The sequence below is a fragment of the Caretta caretta genome, chromosome 3, assembly GCF_965140235.1.
Source record: "Caretta caretta isolate rCarCar2 chromosome 3, rCarCar1.hap1, whole genome shotgun sequence".
NCBI lineage: Eukaryota > Metazoa > Chordata > Testudines > Cheloniidae > Caretta > Caretta caretta.
Genome location: NC_134208.1, coordinates 76,061,049 through 76,084,383, shown reverse-complemented (window position 1 = coordinate 76,084,383; position 23,335 = coordinate 76,061,049). Strand labels below are relative to the sequence as shown.

General features: G+C 42.3%; 1 protein-coding gene across 3 annotated transcripts in view; it reads left to right on the top strand.

Moving 5' to 3' along the window:
* The window catches only part of FAXC (failed axon connections homolog, metaxin like GST domain containing), a 50,070-nt gene extending 27,862 nt beyond the window's left edge, over window positions 1-22,208 (top strand). For all 3 annotated transcript variants that reach the window (XM_048844942.2, XM_048844943.2, XM_048844941.2), the window contains 2 exons: window positions 7,667-7,783; window positions 9,327-22,208. In XM_048844942.2, coding sequence (XP_048700899.1) covers window positions 7,667-7,783; window positions 9,327-9,616 — 407 coding nt within the window. In that variant the 3' untranslated portion in view covers window positions 9,617-22,208. The remainder of the gene's footprint in view (window positions 1-7,666; window positions 7,784-9,326) is intronic.
* The last annotated feature ends 1,127 nt before the right edge of the window (window positions 22,209-23,335 follow it).

Here is a 23,335-nt window from a genome sequence, read left to right as displayed (position 1 = left end):
CGCTTTGTTCAGAGCTTCAGTTTGTCGCAAAGTTACTCCAGCAGTAAGAAGCAGGAATGAAGACAAAATGGAGATGATGCAGCTGCCCTTTATATTCCTTTTGCCATGTGGCTTGTACTTCCTGTGTCCCAAATGCAAGCTTCACAGCACATGGCATGGAAAAGCCTCAGAGTTCTCTGCTCACACGCATACCACATGCCTTGCAGACTCATAAGGTGTAGTCCCTGGCCTTTCAGTGGGTTCATTGTACAGCTGATGACCCATCAAACAAGCTAGGTAGTGCTGATGCCAATCTGTCTAGGGGGGCACCCAGAAACACAGCACAAGTTTGGAAACATAGATATACCCTACATATCTATAACTCACAATACAAAGGTGATACAAACAAGATTATCATATTTAGTGAATTGTAACTTTTCCATGGATGCCTTACATGGTATATCTGGTAAGATTCATTGCACTTTTATAATATTGGTATCAACAATATCATAAAGTGTCTCCCATATTTCATACAGTGTCACACAGAGAAACACAGAAATTTACATAGTACATCTCTACCCCGATATAACACGACCCGATATAACGTGGGTTCGCATACAACGCGGTAAAGCTCCGACACGCTGCTCTGAGCAGTGTGTTAAGGGTGCCGGGCTGGGCCGGGGCCGAGGGGTTGGATAAGGGGCAGAGAGTCTTGGGGGCAGTCAGGGGCTCCCCCCCAGGGTCTGGGAGGCAGGAGCTGTGGGGGGGCACTTTTGGGGGCCCCGCAGTCCCAGAGTATTCTGGGGGATTAGCAGGGGGCCGGGAGCCGCCTGTTCTGCTTCCCTCGTCCCAGCCCTCGCCCCAGCCGTGTCGCTCAGGAGAGGGAGCTTGGGGGAAGAGATCCCCCCCGCATTCACCGGCAGCGGCGGAAGCGGAGCAGCCCAGCCCCAGCCTGCTCCACTCCACCAGCTCCCAGCCGTGGCGCTCCGCTTCCCGCTGCAGGTGAGTACGGGGGGTGTCCCTTCCCCAACCTCCCCACACTCACTGGTGGCGGGAAGTGGAGCACTGTCACTGGGAGGTGGCGGAGTGGAGTGGGCTGGGGCCATGTTGCTCCACTTCCCGCCGTTGCCGGTGAATGCCTGTCAGGGGACGGGGGTGTGGATAGGGGTTGGAGCAGTCAGGGGACAGGAAGCAGGGGGGTTGGGTAGGGGGTGGGGTCCTGGGGGTGATTAGGGACAGGGGTCTCTGGAGGGGGCGGTCAGGGAACAAGGAACGGTGGGGGGGGGCAAAGCAAGTTCGGTATAACGCGGTCTCTCCTATAACGTGGTGAGATTTTTTATCTCGCAAGGACCGCGTTATATCGGGGTAGAGGTGTAGTTAAAGAGCAACATAAAATACTTCATTGGAATAGTCTAATATCACTGGGTCAAATTTTGCCCCCTCCCCCCCCCCGTTGTGTTGAATAGTATCTTGCTCCCAAGGTGTTACTCCCACTAATTTTAATGCAATTATTTGTGGCCCTCGTCAATGATAGGGTGTCAGAATCTGGCCCTTTGTCTTTACAAAATGATTCTCCCTGTGATTGACAAACCCTGTTTGGGCTTAATTTTTTCAGCTGATCCAAGTGTCATTCAGGCACTACAGCATGGGGAGCCGTATAAGCACGCAGACAGATAAATAGCAACTGCTGCAAGAGTTCTCCTTCGTGTGTGGATATCTTGACATAATCACCTGGGCTGGGATTTTTAAATGTGCATGTTGGAGTTAGATGACCAGCTCCTAGGAAATTCAATGGCAGCTGCTGGGTACCTAACTCCCGGCTGCTGCCACAGCTACTGCTTCCATCTGGTTGAGGGCTCCGGCGGTAATTTAGAGGCCCCGGGCTCCCAGCTACCGCAGTTGGGGTATTTAAAGGCCCCGCTCCATCTGGTTGAGGCCCCACCACCCCTGCTTAGGACCCCAGCCCTGTGTACCAGTAAGTCCCTTGAGTTACTTTCACCCCTGAGCATAATGCCACGGCATGATAGGGGTGCAATTGCCCTGACCCTTACAATTAAATAAAAAGCTCTTCTGGATTTCCCACCTATCTTCTCCCTTCCATGAGTTTTCCCATAGGAGGGGGCAATTGGTTCTTGGTTCTTAATTAGAAAAACCCGGGGCAACAGTAGGAGGATTCAAGTTCTGTCTAAATCCTAATGCAAAGTGGCTGCTTATCTTGAGTTGATTTGGAGACTGTTACAGATCAGATTACTTTGGAGCCCCTTTTGCACCGTGACAAACACACACTGGAGCAACAATATTTATTTTTAGCTCCAAAAATAGTTTCCGTAAAGGAATAACTTGGCAGCTGTCCAGTCTCTCTATGTGGAAGGGGTGGAAATATTTACCTTGCTTGGTTTGAAGCTGAGCTTTACTCCTCACCTGGTGGTGGTAGAGTACTATTGCAACGTTCTGAAGCAGACTTTAACATGTATATGGTGTCAGTAAGTGCATGCATAGAATAGTGTAGAAGTAGAATTTTATATAGCACCTCTCATACTCAAGATATCCCAGAAGGCCTGGCAAAACAGCAGATTAGTAAGCATAACAACAGTTCATGCTTAACTTTGGACACCAAGGACCAGATCGTTAATGGGTGTAAATCAACAGCGAGAGATCTATTTACACCAGGTTAAGATGTGGGCTAGGAGCTTTTTAGTCAATTTTTCTTATCAGAATTTTCTTCTACAGTTTTCAGAAAGTACCACTAAGGTCTTCTACTTTCACACAGATTACTGCCAGAGATGCTACCTTTATCAGAAAGGTGGTGTAGTTTGTACTCTGCTGTATTGTCTATATATCTTAGGTATTTAAATGGCCCACATTATCAAACTATTTTAGCACTGATCTTTAATGAATATACCCTCACAAAACCCTGGGAAAAATATGGAAATAATATTAGTCCCATTTTACAGATAGGGAACTGAAGCATAGAGGGCTCAATGGTGGGATCCACACAGGGACTTCAGTAGGTTTCTATGATTTCTTTTACAATTGCAAATGAACAAGAGATTTTAATGAATCTGTTAACTGGCCACCCAGCTGTTCTCAGCTAGCAGTTTACCACAGGCATCATGGCCGAGGCGGATTCTGAGTAGGCACTTGAGGGAAGACAGGGCACTGGCTTTGAGTCAGCACAGGGAGCGCATTTAATGCTTTATGTGCACTGGCGATTGTGGGAGGTGAGCACTCTGAGAGATGCAGTTTAAATTACCTTTGTGGGGCAGGATGGTCTCTCCTTTTATTGCACTTGTCATCCCTGTGGAGAATTCTGTTTCTTTTCTTTTTAATTATCTAAAATCCTAAAGGAGAAGTTCTCAGGGAAATTCTGATGGTCAAGAATCAGCTTTCTTGCCATCTCTTGGGGCAAGATTGTGAATTAGGTACAGCTCAGAGCAAGGAGTCCTGTGAGAGTGTTTCCACCCCACGAGGGGCCCTAGGAGGTATGCCTACGATATAATTTGATGCTTGCTTATACCAGTAGTCCATGTCTACACTGCTAGCTAGGGGTTGTGATGCTGAGCTCACTCACACATGCTTATGCTAGCTTGATGAAAGCTAGTGTGAGTATATTGTAGTGTAGCTGTGATAGCATGGGGAATGCTGGCATGGCTCAGCCGTGCCAAATATGTACTCACGGGGTTCAGGTGGGTTCGCACTTGGCACGGCTATGTTGTGCTGCAGCTGCTTGTGCGACTGTGGCTACACTATTTCATACCTATGCTAGGTCTCAGTGAGCTAGCCTGAGTGTGTGTACGTGAACTGTGAATTGCCCCGAGCTTGTAGTGTAGATGGGGCCTCAGTGATGACTTGCCTCATGGCTCTGCTGTAACGAAGGCATGTTGGGAGTGCCTGCCTATGCCTGAATCCAGAGTCCAAGTAGCCCATGCAGAAGTGTCGGGGACTGTTTTTACTCCCCTTTAATCCTTTCCTCGGGCATTTAGTCCTAGTCACAGTCTTGTTTGCATTTGTTTTTAGGGATCTGAGAACAAAATTTCAGAAGAATGAGGTTGGGAACCCTCTTTCTCTTCTCACATGTCTGGTATTATGCTTTAACTGTCTGAAGAGTTCCACTGAGATTTTCTGTCTGCCCTCTCTCCCCCCGCAGCTAGGCGTGCTGCAGGTGTGAGAGGAGGCCATTGGCAGGAGAGTAGGTGAATATAACAGTCACTACCTTCCCTGGCTGTACCAACATCACCATGCAGCAAGGTGGATTGATTTAAATCAAGGTGATTTAAAGGATGATTTAAGCCAGCAACCAGGAAACCTTGATTTAACTCATCTTGTTTTGCATTTGTACTTTTGTTATTTTCCTAAAGAAAGGTTGATTCTCATTGATCTGTAACAATTAAAACATGTTGATTTGCAACTAAATGTAGCCTTTAGACTAAATTTGGGTACTCTCTTTTGTTAACCACGAGGATGCACTATATCTGTACACATTTACTTAATAAATTATATAGCTTAACACACATTAATTCAGATTCTTAATTTTTGCGTCCTTATCATGTTAGAAAATAGTGAATGGTGCATTTCTTATTTACTGGATGATGTTGAAATTTTTACTCGTGACTTGTGTCAAGCTGCATTTGGACAGAAATTGGAATTAAATTAATAATGTGCAAAACCAACATTTAATAGTTTTTATTAATTAAATAAGTACCTTAAATGTGCTGGATATTTAAGAAAAAATAAGTAAGTTTATCACAATATGTTTTGCATTTAAAACTAACTGATTTAGTAAACAAAGCAAAGCAAGTATTATCTATAGTTAGTGAATTGAACTGATTGTTTCTTGTCACAATGTCCTCCAAGGTTTCAGGCTTTGTCTACACTCGCACTTCTGTTGGTAATACTTTTGTCAGTCAAGGATGTGAAAAAACACACACAAAAGTTTCACTGACAAAAGCAGGGGATGCTCTCCCACCAACATAGCTACCACCGCTTGTTAAGGGTGGTTTAATTGTGCCGGAGGGAGAGCTCTCTCCCACCAGAATAGAGCAGCTACACGGGAGACCTTACAGCAGCGCAGCTGGAGCAGTACATCTGTGCCACTGTAAAGTCTGTAGTATAGACAAAGCCTTAGAATTAGTAAATCTCATCCTCTCACATCTAGTTTTTATTCATAGATTGGAAGAAGAAAACAAGCTTTCCTGGTTTTTCAACTCCCTGTTGTTTTCTTACATTTGAATGAACTCGTTATTGAACTGAACTGAACTGATTGAATAAATTGAAATGAAGAAAATATTCACTCTGCCCTTGCAGAAGAGGCTACTGTTGTAAAAAGCTGGCTTAGCACTTCAGCAACACTAGCTGCTGGGAAGCTTAGCCAGTGACTTTCACTAATCCACTGGTATGACTTTCTTTAAAACTTCAGCAGCAAACATGATTGGCTTAATATTATTTTTTATTTAAATGATTTTAATACATTATGGTAAGCTTAGGCCTTAAGAGAGGCTGTCATAATTTCAAATTTAATTTTAAATAGATTTATTTTTGAAAATAAAATATGTTTAAATGAACATAATCAATTTTAAATGAATAAATTCTGATGTTTTTTAAAAAAATAGTTTTTTAAAAATAATAGATTTTTAAAAATCCACTCCAAAATGCAGTGTTACTTCCCAGCATGACACTTTGAGCATGAAGCACAGTTAAATTGTGTTAAATTCCTCGCATCAGGTAAAATGGGATTTTAGCTCAAAGTATGTAACTGTGGTGTTGGGAACAACTTTTGAGATTTGTACAAGATGGTTCAAGACTAGACACAATGTAACTACCACAAAGACATTTGCTGCATTTCCTGCTGCCAGAGGGATTGTTTACCTGAATGTTCTATTTAGACAATGGACTTATGTAGTAGCTGGTCTTTTCACAGGGAAAAAGTGTTCAATTTTAATATTCTGTTTGACTTTGTAGAGGAAGTCGTCATTCTCGGTTATTCACAAAGCTGCATTGCTACGATGTAGGATGCTTGAGTAGTAGACTGTGTAGTACTTTGGAATACACTGCGTTGCACTGCTGTACAGTTTTGCTTAAAGTTGTTTTATAAACCTAAAGCTAGTAACCCCAACAAACCAGAGCAGTGTAAACCAAACCGAGGAAGACTATCACTCAGAAGTGGGATGAATAGATTTGGATGATTCAGATCCATACAGTATTGGATGTGCCTTTGCTGATGATGATCCTGAATTGCTTTTCAAAAGAATCTTCTTTCATACCTTACTGTGTGATGATTATAATTATTTATTTGTATTGTAGCGCCTAGGAGCCCCAGTCATAGACCAGGATCTTTTGTGCGAGACGCTGTACAAACAGAACGAAAAGACAGTTCTGCCCTGCAGACCTTACAGTCCAAGGAATGTGACTTTTACATGTGACTGACATTTCAGTTCCATAAAGAAATGTATGACAAAATGCCATTACTTAGGGCTAGCTCCTGCTAGTTAGGTACAGCCTGGGGAAGGGAGCAGAGCATTACAGCACCCCCCCAGCAGTCCACCCCCGCAGCAGTCCACATAGAACTGCTCTTTAGAGATTTGGGTGAAATGACTTAGTGATCTCAGTTTCATTTCTAATGAACTAGTGTCCCCATCGTACTGTTGCGCCATCGTTGGCAATCTCAGCAGAAGGGCCAAGTGACCGAGTAGGACTGTGAATAAAATAACCTATTACTCCCTCTGGGTTTGAAGTCCAGATCGTAGGGCATTTCTGGGAAGCGTAGGGAAGCTTGCTCTGCTCCTTCCCATGTTGTGCCTGGTCTGTGGATAAGCAGAAGAATTCAGACACCACGACTGTCATTCTGGTACCCTTCACAAGCAGTTTAAATTGCTGTAAAACTTGTGGCTGAAATGGGGAGGTGGTTCTGAGATCTAACAGTACGGGTTAGAGCTGGGCATTGTGTGAGTAGACATTTTGCAAACTTCCTCACCAATCCAGGGGCATGCACTAGCCTGGAACGGCGACACACTTAACTATTCCAGCACTAGGCCTCTTTTGAGCAGAAGTTGCCAGTCGTACCGAATGGGGTGATGGTTTGGATTTGGACAAATATTAAGTAAGTACACAGTTGAAGTCACCCACTCTCATTTTCACTTGCAATCTGAGAAAGGACCTGAAACCAGATCTGCACTGGTGAAAGACTAGTGCAGGATACCCATGGGCTGCCAGCTTCTTTCAGCAAATATGTTAATCACAGGCCAGCTTTGATTTTTCCTGACAGGAGGAAATCATACATTCAACCACTACTGATAGCATAGAAAGCCCTGAATGTAGCAAAACCGACTCAGTGTGTATTCTCTGCATGCCATGGTAGATTCTGCTGCTCAGTGCTTAGGGCGTGGCAGAAAGAAGGGGAGCAGAAGGGCTGGTGGTTCTGTAACACTATAGATCAATTAGCCAACTGACTTGCACAGGATTACATAGCAGTAATGGAGTCCATCCCTGGGAACCTTCTCTGTGCTCAGGCCAAAATTTGGCCCATATGCAGTTGCTAAAGCATAGATCCCAGAACCGGATATTTTTGGGGAGCATACGGGTTGCCAGTCAAATCGTTTCAGTAAGACACATGTTAAAAGATGCAATCCATATTTATAGTTGGGAGAGGTACCTGCAGGTCCATAACTGTTCACCATTTTACCATTTACAGGTGACAAGAAGTACATCATGGGACCAAAGCTTTCCACTCTCGATGCCACTGTCTTTGGGCACCTGGCTCAAGCAATGTGGACATTACCAGGGACTAGACCTGAGAGACTAATCAAAGGTAAGACAATCTTAGAGATTTGGACATCTCTTTTGGTAGCATTCTCTGCTTGTAGGACTAGGGCAGGCTTTCAGGGGGATCTTATTATAATATGCAGGAAAACACTGTCAGGATCATATGACATTTGAAGAGAGAATGAGCCTAGAATTTCAGCTAGAGTATCCTGTCTTTTGATGTACTCTGTACTTTTGATGTTTTTCTGTCCAAAGGTGCCTTCATTTCCCCCCATGAAATTCTTCACATTAGTTGCTCCTATTGCTGTACTTGGTAGCTTACACACTACAGCACTCTGTTTAAATAAATTTGGCCTTTGCTCTGTTAATTAATTAATGTTCGCAAAGTGTTTGATAATGAAATCACTATGGGCTAGATGATGCCTCTCTTGCTTACACTGAGTAGTATCATACTCTGCAAGTAGTCCCAGTGAAATCAGAACCTTAATGGCTACTGCAGATACTGGGAAAGGAAGGAGCCCATCTTCACTTTTGGATCCCAAGGTAAGTTTGCAGAACTAGCAGTTAGAAAAAAACCCACCCTTTTACTGGTAAGCTGAGCACATTTGATCTGGAGTCATAGATGCATGATAAATATGAAGGTTCCTGCCCCGAGCCATTGACGAAAAACACTGCATATAAGACCTGGGTGTTGTTGTTGTTGTTATATGCTTCTCTTCTATGACTTTGATCTCTGAAGGATCTCAGGGAAAATCTTAGGGGACCCATGAATTTCAAGAATTAGCCTTATGTTGATTGAAACCCATCTGCCCTACCAAAATAATCAGATGGACACACCCATTCCCTACAATACAGTACTCTCCAGTCTGACTCCCCCTAACCAGACAGCTGCTCATGCTATGAAATACTGCACACACGTGTTTTTCCTGGATGTACTGTTGTGTTTTGTCCTTCACTGAGGTTTTTATAATATCTTCATAAATGTATAAGAAAAATACTTTCATTCCATCCCTAATGTGTACAATACCTAAGGGTGTGCTACAGTGACCATGTAAAAATTCTGTGTGTCAAATGCCAAATTTATCTTGCGAACAGTACTGCCATCTTGTGGTCCAAAACCAAAATTTGCCTCCAATTGCACGACATTCATTTAATAAGTACATAGAATATGTATGGCCAAATTCTGTCTTTGGATGCCAGGTTTGTACAAAATGCATAACAATTTTATTGTGACAGATTTATAAAATCAGTAATCTTTTTCCTTTGAGTCACATTCATGAAGATTAATTCTAATTGCTTAACTTTATAGCTACGCTCATACATAATCCTTTCATTTTGACCCTGCTTACCACAGGTACGTTAATCAAGTCACAACCATTTGCATTTTTCATTTGATTGAACTCGTAAACAGTACCGTTACTATGTTTGATCGCATCTTAGCCTTTTGGAAAGAGGTCTCTAATGCCTCCCTGGAAACAAGCCAGGAAGATTTCTTTTAAGACCACTCCTGTGAATATTCTTTGCAGTAAACATTGTCACAGGATTAATGATTAGGAGTATTTACACTGGCTTATTTTACTGTGTTGCAGGTGAACTGATTAACCTTGCTATGTACTGTGAAAGAATAAGGAGGAAATTCTGGCCAGAGTGGCACCAGGACGACGATAACACCTTTTACGAATCTGAGGAAAGTAGTGAAGCTAGCAAGACTCACACCCCATTGCAGGACTTCAGCTTTTATTCAAGGACAGAAACATTTGATGAGGAGGGGACAGAGAACAGTATTTCCCAAACCCCTGACACAGATTATACTGGACACTCGCTCTTTGATTCTGATGTGGACATGGATGACTATACAGATCACGCACAATGCAAGTAATGTATCCAAGCATCTCTCCATTTGTATCAGAAATGCCAGTTCTTGGGACGAGTCCAACTTTCCCATGTTCATGCCAGTGTGGAAGAGATCATTGTGCTTGACACATTTCACATGCTACCTGGACTATTTCAGCCTTATTTCATTTTGTAAATCCATTCAGATGGAGCTTAGGTTAAACAATTAGAACAAGGCAAACAAGAGATCCAGAAGGTAGGAGGATCTTAGGCCTACATATTGCTCCCACTGAAAACAGATTCCAAAATCATGCGAGCAAACCGACCAGAGGTGGAACAGAGAGGTCACGAGAGCTGCTGTGTGTTGAGTTTCTCATCTTCACAGCAAGGGGTTGACAGAAAGGGAAAAGTGTTTATTGGAATTCCCCTCTCCCCTCTTGGTAAGCAGTGATTTCACTGTATTAATGCAACAGGATGCCAGGGCAACTTTACTCAACAGCTTCTTGCACTCTGGGTGTGTACGTTATGTGTATAGGAGAGGAGTAGGGGTTTGGTCTCCAGTGCACAGACTGTCAATCAATAAAGGCAAGAAGAAAATGTGCTCATGAAAAAAGCAACATTTTATAATTCCTATTCTGTACAATGGCTTGAAATCTTTCAGTTTTATAACTTTTTTAGTTGAAAGGGAGACTTCAGAGTATTTTAAATTATTACCTAATAATCCCTCAGAAGATTGTTTAGGAGTCTTGGCTAAACCCCATCTCAGGTATATATATACTCTGCCCATCCAAATTCCCCTTGCAGTTTCGATTATGTCAAGTGTTCTTTCCACTTCCTGGTGAAAACTGTTGTGTGGTATTGTTAGATACTGTTAAGTTAAACACCTAAAGTGCACCACCCCGGAGTCAACTGCATTGCAGTGCTGGACACTTCAGTCTCTCTAGTTTTTGTGTATCAGTTGGCAAAGTTTGCGAAGCACTGTGGAGTGCTGCCGGGTATAAGATGCTATGTAAATTCAAAATACCAGATCCTCAGAAGTGCCAGAGCAGAACTCAACATGCCTTAGGGTGAAGGCTAGGTAGGTCATCTATATTGGGTCTAGGGCCCCTGATGCACTCCCTATAACCAGGTGGGTGGGAATGTGTAGAAGGGAACTTGCTGGCTATGCCAGTTCTGTAGCCTGTGTGGATTTCCCTATGCCAGACTGGATGCTGACACTGATTGACTGATTTCAGGCAGAGAAAAAGCATATGAGGAATTAAAGTATGTCAAGGTGTTTGTAAATATATTTAAGAAAAATCAGATTTTGGGTCCACAGATCTTGATGGTGTCCCTTAAAATGTTTTAAGCATGGCTTTCGTGGTTTAGGAAAAAAGTTGTTATGTGAACAGGACCACTTTGCAACATTATTAATCATGCAGCTGATAAATAACTTGTTCCTGTATCTTGTATTCTGGGAAGCTAAGGGTAAAAGGGGCAGTTGAGGACTCTTCTCATGATTGTTACTGCTTCTCCTAATACTGAGAATTCAAAATAAATGGAGGAGTTTCCCAAAGCTTTAAAAGAAATTCATCTTTTGGGGATCTTTTCACTAATTGGGAAGACCCCCTTCCAGCTCGGAGTCCTTTGATTGTTCCAGGGAATCACAGAGCTGGCTGTGGATCTGGAATGGGAGAGTCACAGTTCACACGTGGCGATCCACAACCAGCCTGGTGGCTGCTCCTTGTGTTTAGGTGGGAACAGCTATTATGAAGACAGCAGATGGCTTGCGTAGTGTGGGATGCATAGTTTTGTGTTTGTTTCTTAAAATAGGCCAGACATTCCTTTGAAGTCATGCGTCTATCAAACATTTCCAATCTCATGGATGAGTACTATTCATGAAGTGAATCTGAGCTATAGTTGATTTGCAGATGATGGAGAGGAAGGTGCAAACCAAGCATTTAGGAACCTTGTCAGCAAACTAAGTACAAAACACAGGACACAAAGGCTAAAGCCTTGGGACTAAAAGGACAGACACGCTTGGTCAGAAATGCCTTTGAAACCCCACAAATCATTCAACCTAGGTGTTACACCTGAAGAAATTCAGATGTTGAAATCTGACCACAAGAATCACATTGGACAGGGGAATTTTGTTCTTTAAAAACGTCAGATATGACCCTGGTTTATATCTGTTTTGTTTGTTTTGTTTATATATTGATTTAACTTTCAAAGCTCTTTATTTGAAGTCAGTGGTTTTTTCAACTTTTTGATGTTAGGAGCTTGAGTTTCAGGTCTGGAGTCCACTGCTGAAATGGATGTGTCACAGCAATAAGATACTGTAGCTAAAAGATTAACCTGAGTTATAAAGCACTTGCATCTTCCCCAGTTGCAGAGGCTGACAAATCTGCCTGTGACTGTGGTCCGTCATAAAGGGAAAGGACCCAATCTGACCAGAATTCTAAAGGTTAACTTTCCCCCTCTAAATTCATGGGGTCTGATTCTGATGCCACATTGCTGTAAACAGCAGTAACCACTGAGATGAGTGAAGTTAGACTGATGTAAAAGCAATGAGAGAGCAGCATTCTGTCCATCATGTTCTTAGGTATCCAAATTCTTTCTAATTCCAGACCTCAAGCCTATCTGAACAGAATCTCCCTTATAACTGTATGATATATTCTCTACCTTCATACAGTACTAGACTCATTTTCACTCAGAATGGCAAATAAAAACCTAGTTAGAGGATACGATTATTGGTGTCTTCCCATCTCTGGGGAGAGTGAAAAATAAAAGCACTCTGGAGACTTTCGCTACAAATGACTAGAATGCTAACAAGGTTCCCTGCCCCCACTGTTGTGCATTCTCATGCATTTTGATGCTTCCATACATACACCTTGGAGAGAGGTGGCTGGAGCAAAATCATTAAAAATCTGTGTCATGTCTTGTGACAAACACTTGCTGGAGGTGGCTTTTAGATATTAGAAACCCCACACAACAGCAGGAATGGAAGAGGGAAGGGGATTGAACTTAGATGGCCTATTCTGGGTATCTCCAGTACTTAGAATTCTGTATTACAGAGGCAGGCAAACAGCGTGGGGAGAAAACTCATATTCATGTGAGTAAAACTTACTTATGCAAGTTTTCCCATTGAAGTCACAGAAACAGTGCCTCCAGTTAGAACAGTGTAAACCTGGAACACCTTCCTGGATTGAAACTGGTCTAATAATGTCGGGCAATATTTGGACCAATGGTCTGCTGTATCAACAGGTTCATGTGAAATCAATAGGACCACTTGAATAAAAATTGCTACTCTTAGAATTGCACATTTAGTCCCTAAAGAAGGAGGAAGTGTACTTTAGATAGAAGTATCTCCCACTGAAATTTAGGTTGGAAAAATAAGTTGTGCAACAGTTACTTTATGAGCTAAGATTTTTATTTTTATTTTTATTCTGAATATCCACAAATTTTCCAGTGAAGGCTTAACTTGAAACTAACAAGCGCAGTAACACATTTTGTCTTAGGAAAGTAACATTTAAAAAAAATTTGTAAGGATCCAAAGAGACAACAAATGCAGCAGCCCTTGCCAGTATCAGCTGCAATTTTCTAGCTGCACTGATCTGTCTATGTATTGATCAGTTGTGTGAATGTATTTACAACACATGCCATGCCTTTTGTTTCTTAGGAGCAACTCAGGTTTTTTAAAGGAGGAGGTTAGTAACATTTTCCTCATCATGGGTACCCTGGAAAAGTGTGCATTTTTGTTTTGATTTAAAATTTAGAAGAAATTTCAGAAACAATGTATGTATGTTAAATATACATGTTGTATTTTCAAGGCATAACAGGAAATTTTTACCCTAATTTAACCTGTCCAGAAACAAATATCAGCTGTTTTTCCTGCTAGAACTGGTCAAAAAATATTTTGTTCACACTTTTTTTCAGTGGAAAATGCCTTTTGGCTAAAACAAATGCCTCTTCACAATAAATACATAAAAATAGTTTTGGTCCAAATCTTTAGTTTTCTGACAAACAAATTAGAAATTAAACATTGCATTTTTACTTTCCTGCTTCTTTTTACAATGGCAAAAAAGTGAGAGAAAAAGGCCACCCACCCCCTGAAATTCTTTTTTGGCAATTTTTGATTTTTTTGGTCAGAAATGCAAAATTTTCATTTCCTTCAAATTGTTTCAGGGAAAATACCTACGTCTTTTGACCAGCTCTCTGATGAAATATATCGAGTTGAAAACTGTCAAAGGGGCATTCCCCCCCCCCCCTTCTGTGTTCTATACAGTTAATCTCCATTCTGTCACCTGATTTATTATCCTTGCCCTCACTATTACCAGTGACTCTTGTTCTTTGGCTGAGGAAGCCTGGCTAAGATTTTCTGTGGAGCCTCTCAGCAAAGAGACACACGGAATGGGTCTAAGGGCCTTCAAGTCACTCTGGAAACAGTCACTATCTTGCAGGATGAGACACTACATGCACTGCCTGCATAGCAGTCACAGCCCATGCTGGCTCAGTGCAAGAGATTGGCCCTGGGAATCTCTAGGTCTGTAATGTAGGATACTGAAACTGGGGCATCCAGGGTATTCTTTACTAGAGGAGTATAATGGATTAGAATGTTGGATTACTCATTAATGTATCAGTATCAGTCCCTCTGAATTTGATTGTGGCCCAGATTGTGCCCCCTCCCTCCCGGTCCATATATGGAAGAATCTTCCATACGTCAATCTCCCCTTTTCTTTACAGAAAGGAGACTCACATAGGTGCCTCTCTTGCTCCATGCATCTCTTCCCTGGCTGCTGTAGAAGGATCTTTATGCTGCATGGGCTCTGCACAGGAGGAGGGGGTGGAATTGTGTGGCATTTACTTCCCCAGCTCTTACCATGGAAAGAAACCATCTGAGCCTCTGATCCCATACCATTTGGTGTGAGTTAACTCCATTGACTTCTCTGGAGTCACTCCTGATTTATACCGTCAAAGTAAAATCTGAATCTGGCTCTTTATTTTGTTAAAAGTCAGAGCATTTCCCCCCCTCAATTTTGTTTTTAATAATATCGCCGTCCAACAGTTAATTATTATTTTAAGTTTGTTTTTATAAAACCCTCTGGGGATGATGAATAAATATTTTTAGCCCCTTTTTCCATTTGGCAAATGGTGATTTGCTTCTTACGTTTTGCTTGTTTTTTGTTTAACAGCGATTGCAACTTCATATTGTATAGAACCTTGTCATGCTGAAGTGGATTTGTTTATAACCATTAGCACCATCAGCAACATCAGCAGAGCTCACTGCTTCTGACTACTCAATAGAGGAATCAGACACTGTTGGTTTTAGAAGTCCTACAAAAATCTCATGGATGTTGTGCTAGATTTAAAAAACAAATCAAATGATATTTAAAAACTGGAGGACTGTCTCCATCCAATTATAACACTGTAGATCATGCATTTTGATCTTTAAAACCTTGACAGTGTCCCTTTGAATCCATTTTCTCTTTGAAAAATATTGCCTGAAATATTTTTTAGCAACAGTCCAGACACATATTTCCTTTTGTCAGTGGGGTCTGCTCAAGTAATCACGACAGTTTCCTGCTATTTCCATTGAAAGGATTTTATCTGTCAAGTAATAAACCTTACAAAATGTTGCCTGGGGGAAAAACGTGTTATGTGGAAAGATCTATGCAGGGGTGCACAGCAAGTGAAATTCTGTGGAAAGGGATGGACTAAAGTGGATCTTGACCTTAGATGTTGAAATAATAATAATCAGAGTCCTTTGATTTTTGACACTAGAGCTACTCTCAATGTAAGAAGAAAAATAGTTGTACATCCGTGCGACACTATGGATTTGGCATGAGTACCCCATGGATATGTTTTGTATTCAGCAAATTATGCTCATTAAATGCAAAATTATGTTGCATACCCCAGTGTTTGGGAGGTGGAAACAGATGTACATAATACAGCAGTGTACATCTGTGCATAATACATAATGTATTACATTGTAATACAGCAATTACATTGTAATTACATTGTACATTGTACAATTACTTTGTAATACAGCAATGTACAGATGTACGTAATACATAATACAGCAATGAGTCACACATATGTATATTGGTGACTGCAGTTAAGAGGAATGTCAAGGTAGCTCTATAATAGACAAAGTTGACTATGTAGACCTTTGAAGGGCCCAGTTACAGTATGTATAGTGTCCAGTAGCTTTGTAGTGCCATAAACTGCAGGTATTCTTTAGAGCTAAATAAACAAAGAAGATATTTCTTTTGATAGGTGTTAACTATTATGTGAGGACGTTATTGGGCTGTCCTTCCACAAAGATCTCTGTTTGTTCTGGAGAATTGTCGGTGTGTTTATTAAAGGATATTAGACCTGGTAGGAGACTTTTGGAAATGGTTTTGGTACAGACAGCCTCACAAGGAGTTTAGTTTTAGACTTATCAGTGAGCCTGGTGCTGTAAGATACTGTGTGCTTTCAATTCCAGGTAGAGATGGGGTTGTCTGTGAGAGCAGGGGCTGGACTCACTGACCCAGGGGGTCCCTTCCAGTCCTATATGTCTTGAGTTCCTATCCTCCTATGTTCCAGATGAAATCAGTAGGATCTGAAGGCACCCTCTATACCTCACAGGATCAGGCCCATGTGTGGGTGGGATGGGAGAACTGCTCATTCTGGTCTTCATTTCTTTGCCTTAGCGGAGAGACACGTGCAAAACTAATCAGTTCTGACTCGGCAGTTTTGAGGACTCCTTACTTTGATGGTCATCGTGGAGGGCCTCTCTTACATTCCTTTTCTGTAGTCAGTAACATAAAGTGCTTCTTATTTGCATAGATTTTGAAGTTCCATTATTCAGTACTGGGAAAAGAAATGAAGCATGTGTGTACAGCACAGGAATCTTATTGCAGAAGAATGTTTTATGTGATATCTACAGTTCTGCACCTCTAGGGCCAAATCCTGTTTAGCCCGCTTATAATTTAGTCTGTTCTGCATAACACAGGCCATAGAATTTCACCCAATAATTCCCACATCAAGCCCAACAATGTGTGGCTGAACTAGAGCATATGTTTTAGAAAGACATTGAATTTTGACTTAGAGGTAAATGCTAGCCCCCACAGAAGTAAATAGCAAAACTCCCTTAGCTTCACTAAGGTCAGGATTTCACCCAAAGCTTCCAAGTGATGGAGAATCTGTCCTATCCCTTGTTACAGTATTCCAATGGCTAATAACTCTCACGGTTAACAATTTGCCTCCATTGGACTACCACTGGAGTGCGACAAACAGGGTTTAGCCCTTATTTTTTCAGCTTCACTGGTTGTAATGGTATTCTTACAGAGCAGTGTGTTTGCGTGTGTGTTCCTCCATCTCGCATTATAATTTGTTATTCTGACTAATCTTTCCTAGAATGTACAGGTTGTTGCTTTCAGGATACTTGAGAATTGCGGGACCCAAAGTTTTTATAATTATAGTATATAATCCAACCATGTTACAGACAGAATAGAGCGTTAGTTCTCAACCAGGAGTTCGGGGACCCCTAGGGTATCTCGAGCAGGTTTCAGGAGCCCAGGGCCCAAGCAGGGCCACCATTAGACTCACTGGGGGCCAGAGCAGAAAGCCGAAGCCCCACCACATGGGGCTGAAGCCCAGGTCCCTGAGCCCCATCACCCGGGGCTGAAGCTGAAGCCTGAGCAATGTAGCTTCGTGGGGGCCCCAGGCAATCGCCCTGCTTGCTACCCCCTAATGCCGGCCCTGGCTTTTATATGCAGACAACCAGTTATTGTGGCACAAGTGGTCTGTGGAGTTTTTTATAGCATGTTGGGGGGGGGGGGCTCAGAAAAAAAAGGGTTGAGAACCCCTGGAATAGAGTATGTGTGTGTAGGTGGGGTGGGTAGGGTGACCAGATAGCAATTGTGAAAAACTGGGACAGGGGGTAGGGGGTAATAGGTGTCTATATAAGAAAAAGCCCCAAATAGAGGGACTGTCCCTATAAAATCAGGACATCTGGTCACCCTAGGGGTGGGGGAGGGGATGGGTTACAACTGATTATACGGTGTACAAAAGTTTACCAACATGATGAAGTAACACATTGCTAATTGAGGAATCTAGTGCTACGGCTGCATTCCATTGTTTGTGTGTGAACCTACATGAGACATGGATTATTTTAGCACAGTTATTACTACTAGTTTATAAAGCCATATTTAAACTTATACACTTGATTGTAACATAAATTTAAATTGTGCACTATGTTGATCAATGTACATACATATGAAAATCTGTATATTTGGTCTTAATGTAATTGATGTGTAAATGATAACAAAAGGATATCAAATACTTGGCTGTGCATGTCTTCATTCAGAATAGCTCTGCAGTTTGCAAATCTTCAGGGTCGAACTATATACACTAGAGAAATCTCTGAAGTGCTGACAGTTGGGATGCATTTAAGCGATCCACTTATAGACCCATATATAGATACTTGTTGCGTGTCTGAGTTTAAGGTAATAATCTAAGCCCGGATCCTGCAAATGCTTAAGCACCTGTGTATCGTGAAGCACAAGAATAGTTCCATTAAAGTTAATGAGTGAAATCCTGGCCCCGTTGAAGTCGATGGGAATTTTGCCATTGACTTCAGTCGGGCCAGGATTTCACCCAGTGGCACTACTCATCTGCCTAAAGTCAATCGCATATTTAAGCGTATGCAGGATTAGGCCTTCAATCATAGAGAATGAATTTTTCAAGTACTACGGTTACACAGTGGCGTTTCAACCTAATGCATTTAAATGGGAAATAGAACCTGGAGAGATCCCCCTCAGACAGTGTTTTATAGTCCAGGGCTAGAGAAATCTTCCAATTCCCCACTGCAAATGTACTGCTGTGCGCAAAGTGGTTGGGAACTCCTTGAAACCTACCTTATTCCCTGTTTCTGTGGCAGTTACAGGAGCAGAATACATACAGGGCTACAGATTGGAGTTTAAGATCATCAGAATGGCCATCCTGGGTCAAAGCAATGGTCCATCTAGCCCAGTATCCTGTCTTCCGACAGTGGCCAGTGCCAGGTGCCCCAGAGGGAATGAACAGAACAGGTAATCATCCAATGATCCATTCCCTTTTGCCCATTCCCAGCTTCTGGCAAACAGAGGCTAGGGACACCATCTCTGCCCATCCTGACTAATAGCCATAGATGGACCAACCCATGCCAACCTATGCTTTGTAGCTCGGCTCTTTCAACACAGCTCAGCTGTGAGGATGTGTAGCCTGACCCCACAGAGCCTCCAATGGATGCTCCTCACTCTGAGCAGCACACAGACTTTGGGTGGAACAGGGAGCAACAAGGAGCAAACAATAGGAGAAAAAAAAGAGCAAAAATGTGAATGCAAATTAGACAGCAAAAGTGAGAGCAAAAAACAAGACAAACCTGGAAAAGAGCAGTGGACACAGAACAGGAGAGGAGATGCGGAGACAGAATGGACAGAAAGCAGGCACAATGAAATGGGGTACCGGGGCAGCATGGGTGTCCATCCGTGAATCTGTCACAAAGTTGTTCTTCAACAATAGAGGTTGGGAACCTCTGCCCTAGGCGGTCCCTACAAACAGTGATCCGTGACTAACCAATGAAGATCACTGACATAGCCTATCCCAGCATCACTGTTGTAATTGGATGATCATTACAAAATAGTCCAAGCCACGATATTTAGTGCTGTGTCAGGATTCAGGGGTATGGAGCTGAACTTCCCCAGTATTTGGGAATATTTGGAGCTGAGGTCTTGGGGATGCAAGGTTGTGTCTGTCAAGGTTGTGTTTATACTCCTAAATGAAGTATCATAGAATCATAGACTATCGGGGTTGGAAGGGACCTCAGGAGGTCAGCTAGTCCAACTGCCTGCTCAAAGCAGAACCAATCCAGTAGCTAAAGAGTACTGTTACCCGCACACTCTAGGGCACTGGCAGTGGTGAGTAATATTATCCTGACTGGCTGTGAGACAATTCGTTTACACTGACCGTCCACAGGGGCTGCGGTTCGCCGTTCCCGGCCAGTTGAAGCTGCGGGAAGTGGGGACCATAAAGGGAAAACAATAAAGAAGTAGATATTTCACAACCACAACTGCTGATAAATGATTCCTTGCCAGATAGAATGCTATCAAACAAAGTTTTCTTTAAACGTCTTAAGATCGGTTTCTTTATCTGATGATGGTGGGTACCATTAGGACGGGATCTCCTTCCTAACAGCCCGATATTACATTGTTTTAATGTAATTTAGAAGGAATGTGAGGATGTGACTTTCTGCTTTTTGGCTCATATGGCTGTTGTTGTCCTAATATGGCTGCAGAAAAAGGCCTCAAACCTTACAGTGCTTGGATTATTTCTTACAACTTCCCCTACAGCAAAAGAGCTTTTTGAGAAAAAAAGCCACAAGAATTAGTTGTATGACTGGGGAAATTCCCCCCCCCCGCCAACTTCCCCATTCGAAAAAGGCTGAATGGTTTTGGGTTAAAAAAAAACCCCGTACCTTGGGTTAAAAAGATCAGGCTTGGCAAGTTGCATTTACTTCGAATGCTTTGGAATGTTATAAGCAACTAGAAATTCGTAGGCAACCGCAGCACTCCATCAAGAGTATTATGGAGGAACTGTATGATGATATGGTGTGGAATAAGGCTTTATTGGCATGAATATGTGATGTTTGCATTATTCACAGCCGCTAAAGGCCTGGAATATATACAGGAACATTCTGTATGTGCCATATACTTTACCAAAATACGTGGAAATGCCTGTGGCCCCAGTCCTGCAAACACTGACACATCTACTTAACTTGACTCCTGTGCCATATTATTCATATGCGTAAGTGTTTGCAGGACTAGGGGTTTAGATCATTTTAAATGATTTTAGTGTGATTGCCTCTGCCCTCCACTGGAACCCCAGGTACTTTTTTTACTTAACTGGGAAAGTAATCTCCCATCCACTACAGGCCCTTTTTAATGGTATAAAGTTCCTGATACTCCTCCTTCTGCAGAACTAGTCTGTGCCCTTTCTGCATCTCCTGCCGGCCTAGTTTGCAGAGGAAAGGAGGAAGGATTCCATAATCCATGGGGGTAGGTTGTTCGGGTTTTTATAAATGTTTTTAGTGGTAGTTGGAACTGCTCAGAAGTCCTGACTGTTAGAAGAAGCCCTGGTTGAAATGGATTAGTGAGGAGAAGACAGCTGAGGCAGTCAAGTGTGTATGATAAGTGCAGTTTATTGCTTGGCTCTGTAATTGATCACATGGATGCCACGTATGTGTGAACATTCACATAAAAAGTGGCTTACAGCACCTCAGCTTGACTGTCCTGTTACACAGCTCTCCATTTAAGAGCTTACATTTTCTCCACTCTCTGGCTCCCTTTAGGAAGGGTTCATTCAGTGGTGAGTTGGAGCCGGTTCTCACCAGTTTGCGCAAACCGGTTGTTAAAGTTTGAAGCAGGTTTAGAACCTGTTGTTAAAGGGGTGGGCAAACTCCGGCCCGCAGGCCACATCTGGCCCATAGGACCGTCCTGTCTGGCCTGCCTGAGCTCCCGGCTGCGGAGGCTCCCCGGCTGAGAATTTTTACTCACCCGGCAGCGCTCTGTGTCTTTGGCGGCACTTTGGGGGCGAGTCCTTCAATGCCGCCGAAGACCCAGAGTGAGTGAAGGACGTGCCGCCGAAGTGCCGCTTAAGATCCGGAGTGACTGAAGGAACCGGTTCTTCAGATTTTGGCAGCTCATCACTGGATTCATTAATATGCAACCAGGAGGGTAGACTGCACAGACTTGTCAATCTGACCCAATCAACTTTCTTTGAGGAGCCTCTCCCCCACTCAAAAGTCAATAGACTTATTCCATCAACATGAGTCAGTTGACAAAAGAACGTCAGAAAATCAGTCAGGTCCAAAGAGCTGCCCATTCACCTTTCATTTTCCATATATTCCCTTTCCTACTCCTAATTATCATAGCTTTCCCTGTGGGAGGGGCTTACTCTACAAAAACCCCATCTTCCATTTTGAAATCTTTCTCCCAGACAAGCATAACTCTGGCAGAGAAGCAGCCAGCAGCAGGTAAAATTTCTTTTCTAGTGAGGGTTGGAGCCACACACTGAACATCTCCCAGGGGGCAAAGGTAAAAGAGAAATTTTACTTTATTTTGTGTCCCTGGAACTCGGAGAAAGGGCAGACAAGGGCATTCTCACCAACTGCAAAAATCGCAGGAGAGGCCCCAGAATATTGTGAGACTGACTTAAAAATCATGAGATTTTAAATAATACTTTAGGGTTCTTTTTATTTGCCTTATGGGTTGTGTGCCTTTAGTGTTCACATTCACAAGCTTTTGGCTGTCACCATGAGGGCTAGAAACGTAAGTTTTGTTGGAACTGAAAGCTGAGATGCTCCTGTAATAACATGACTAGTAGCTAGAGCTTTAACAAAATCATCAAAACCACAAGACCCAATGTCATAAGAGTGAGCAACATTGCAAGATGTCAGGGAGAGAGCTGGTGAAGGCAGGAACTGTGTGCACCCTCTGTCCAACTTGTTTTCTCCCAATTTCTGTGGAAAAAAGAGTAGGTGTGTAAAAAGGAAACAAAGGAAGAAAATTGCTTTTAATATTCTTCTGAGGTAGGAGTACTTCAGCCTCAGTGCCTAAAAGTCATTCTTTCCTGTACTTTGTTTTTTGATTATTTACCAGTCTCATCTGACAGTTCATTTTTCTTTTCTGTGCCAGTTCATTTCTTTCTCTCTCGGCTGCTGTTTAACTCGTGAAGTGTATTATTTTATTCTGTTGTTTGGAGCTGACAGTTGGTGTGTGAGAAGCTCATGTGTTGTCTTATATCCATGACAAATTTTCATTTGCTAGAGCTAGGAAGGCTCTAAAGTAACCAGATAGCATTTTACTTGTTCAAATATTTCTATAAGCTACTGCTAATTCTGATAGCACCCCAGTAAGGTGTAGTAATATCTCCGTTTTTCACATGGGGAAACTGAGGCAGAGAGGTTGACAGAGTTTCCCAAGGTCACACAGCAACTCAGTAGCAGAGCCAGGTTTAAAATACAGTAGTTCCTGGTTCCAAGCTCAGAACTCCAGTCACTCTATCACACTATCAATACAAGTAACCTTACACAGCAGAAACTTTCAGTTACGACTCACCTTAGCAGTTCAGATGTAATTTTTCATTTGCACAGGACTCATACATGTTTGGAAGGTTAGAGTACTGTGGTTAGCCAGGTACCTAAATATTTATATGCTCAGGGTTGCTTTGGTGCTGTCTGACTAATAGTTGTTATCTCAGATAAGCCCTGAAAGTCAATGTCTGTTGTCTTATTACTGCTGAAACAAACATCAATTTTTTTTTAATGTACATGTAATAACAAATGCAAGCCAGGAAATATTTGGCTTGCTCTTAAAATTCAGTTGAAGCTTGTAACTGATGACAACTTGCAGAATACCAAATAGTGATGTCAGCCTAAGGATGGAGTGAGGAGCTTCCAGCTGTCTTATACACTATAGATGAAAAAATAAAGTGGGCCAAACTAAACCCTAGGGGGAGATACTCCTTTGGTCATAAAACTTGGTTGAGATATAAAACCATCACATGACACTGTTTATGTAGCTATGAATAATTCTGGAACCCACTCAGAATGAACAGCAATCTCTGAAAACCTATTTAATAAAATGATTCACAACATCGAATTCTTTAGACAAGTCAATAAAGAAGGCTGTGCAAACTTATCTTTTATTGAAAGCATTCATAATATTGTTAATCTGCCAGTATTGCCATAATGGGCTTGAAA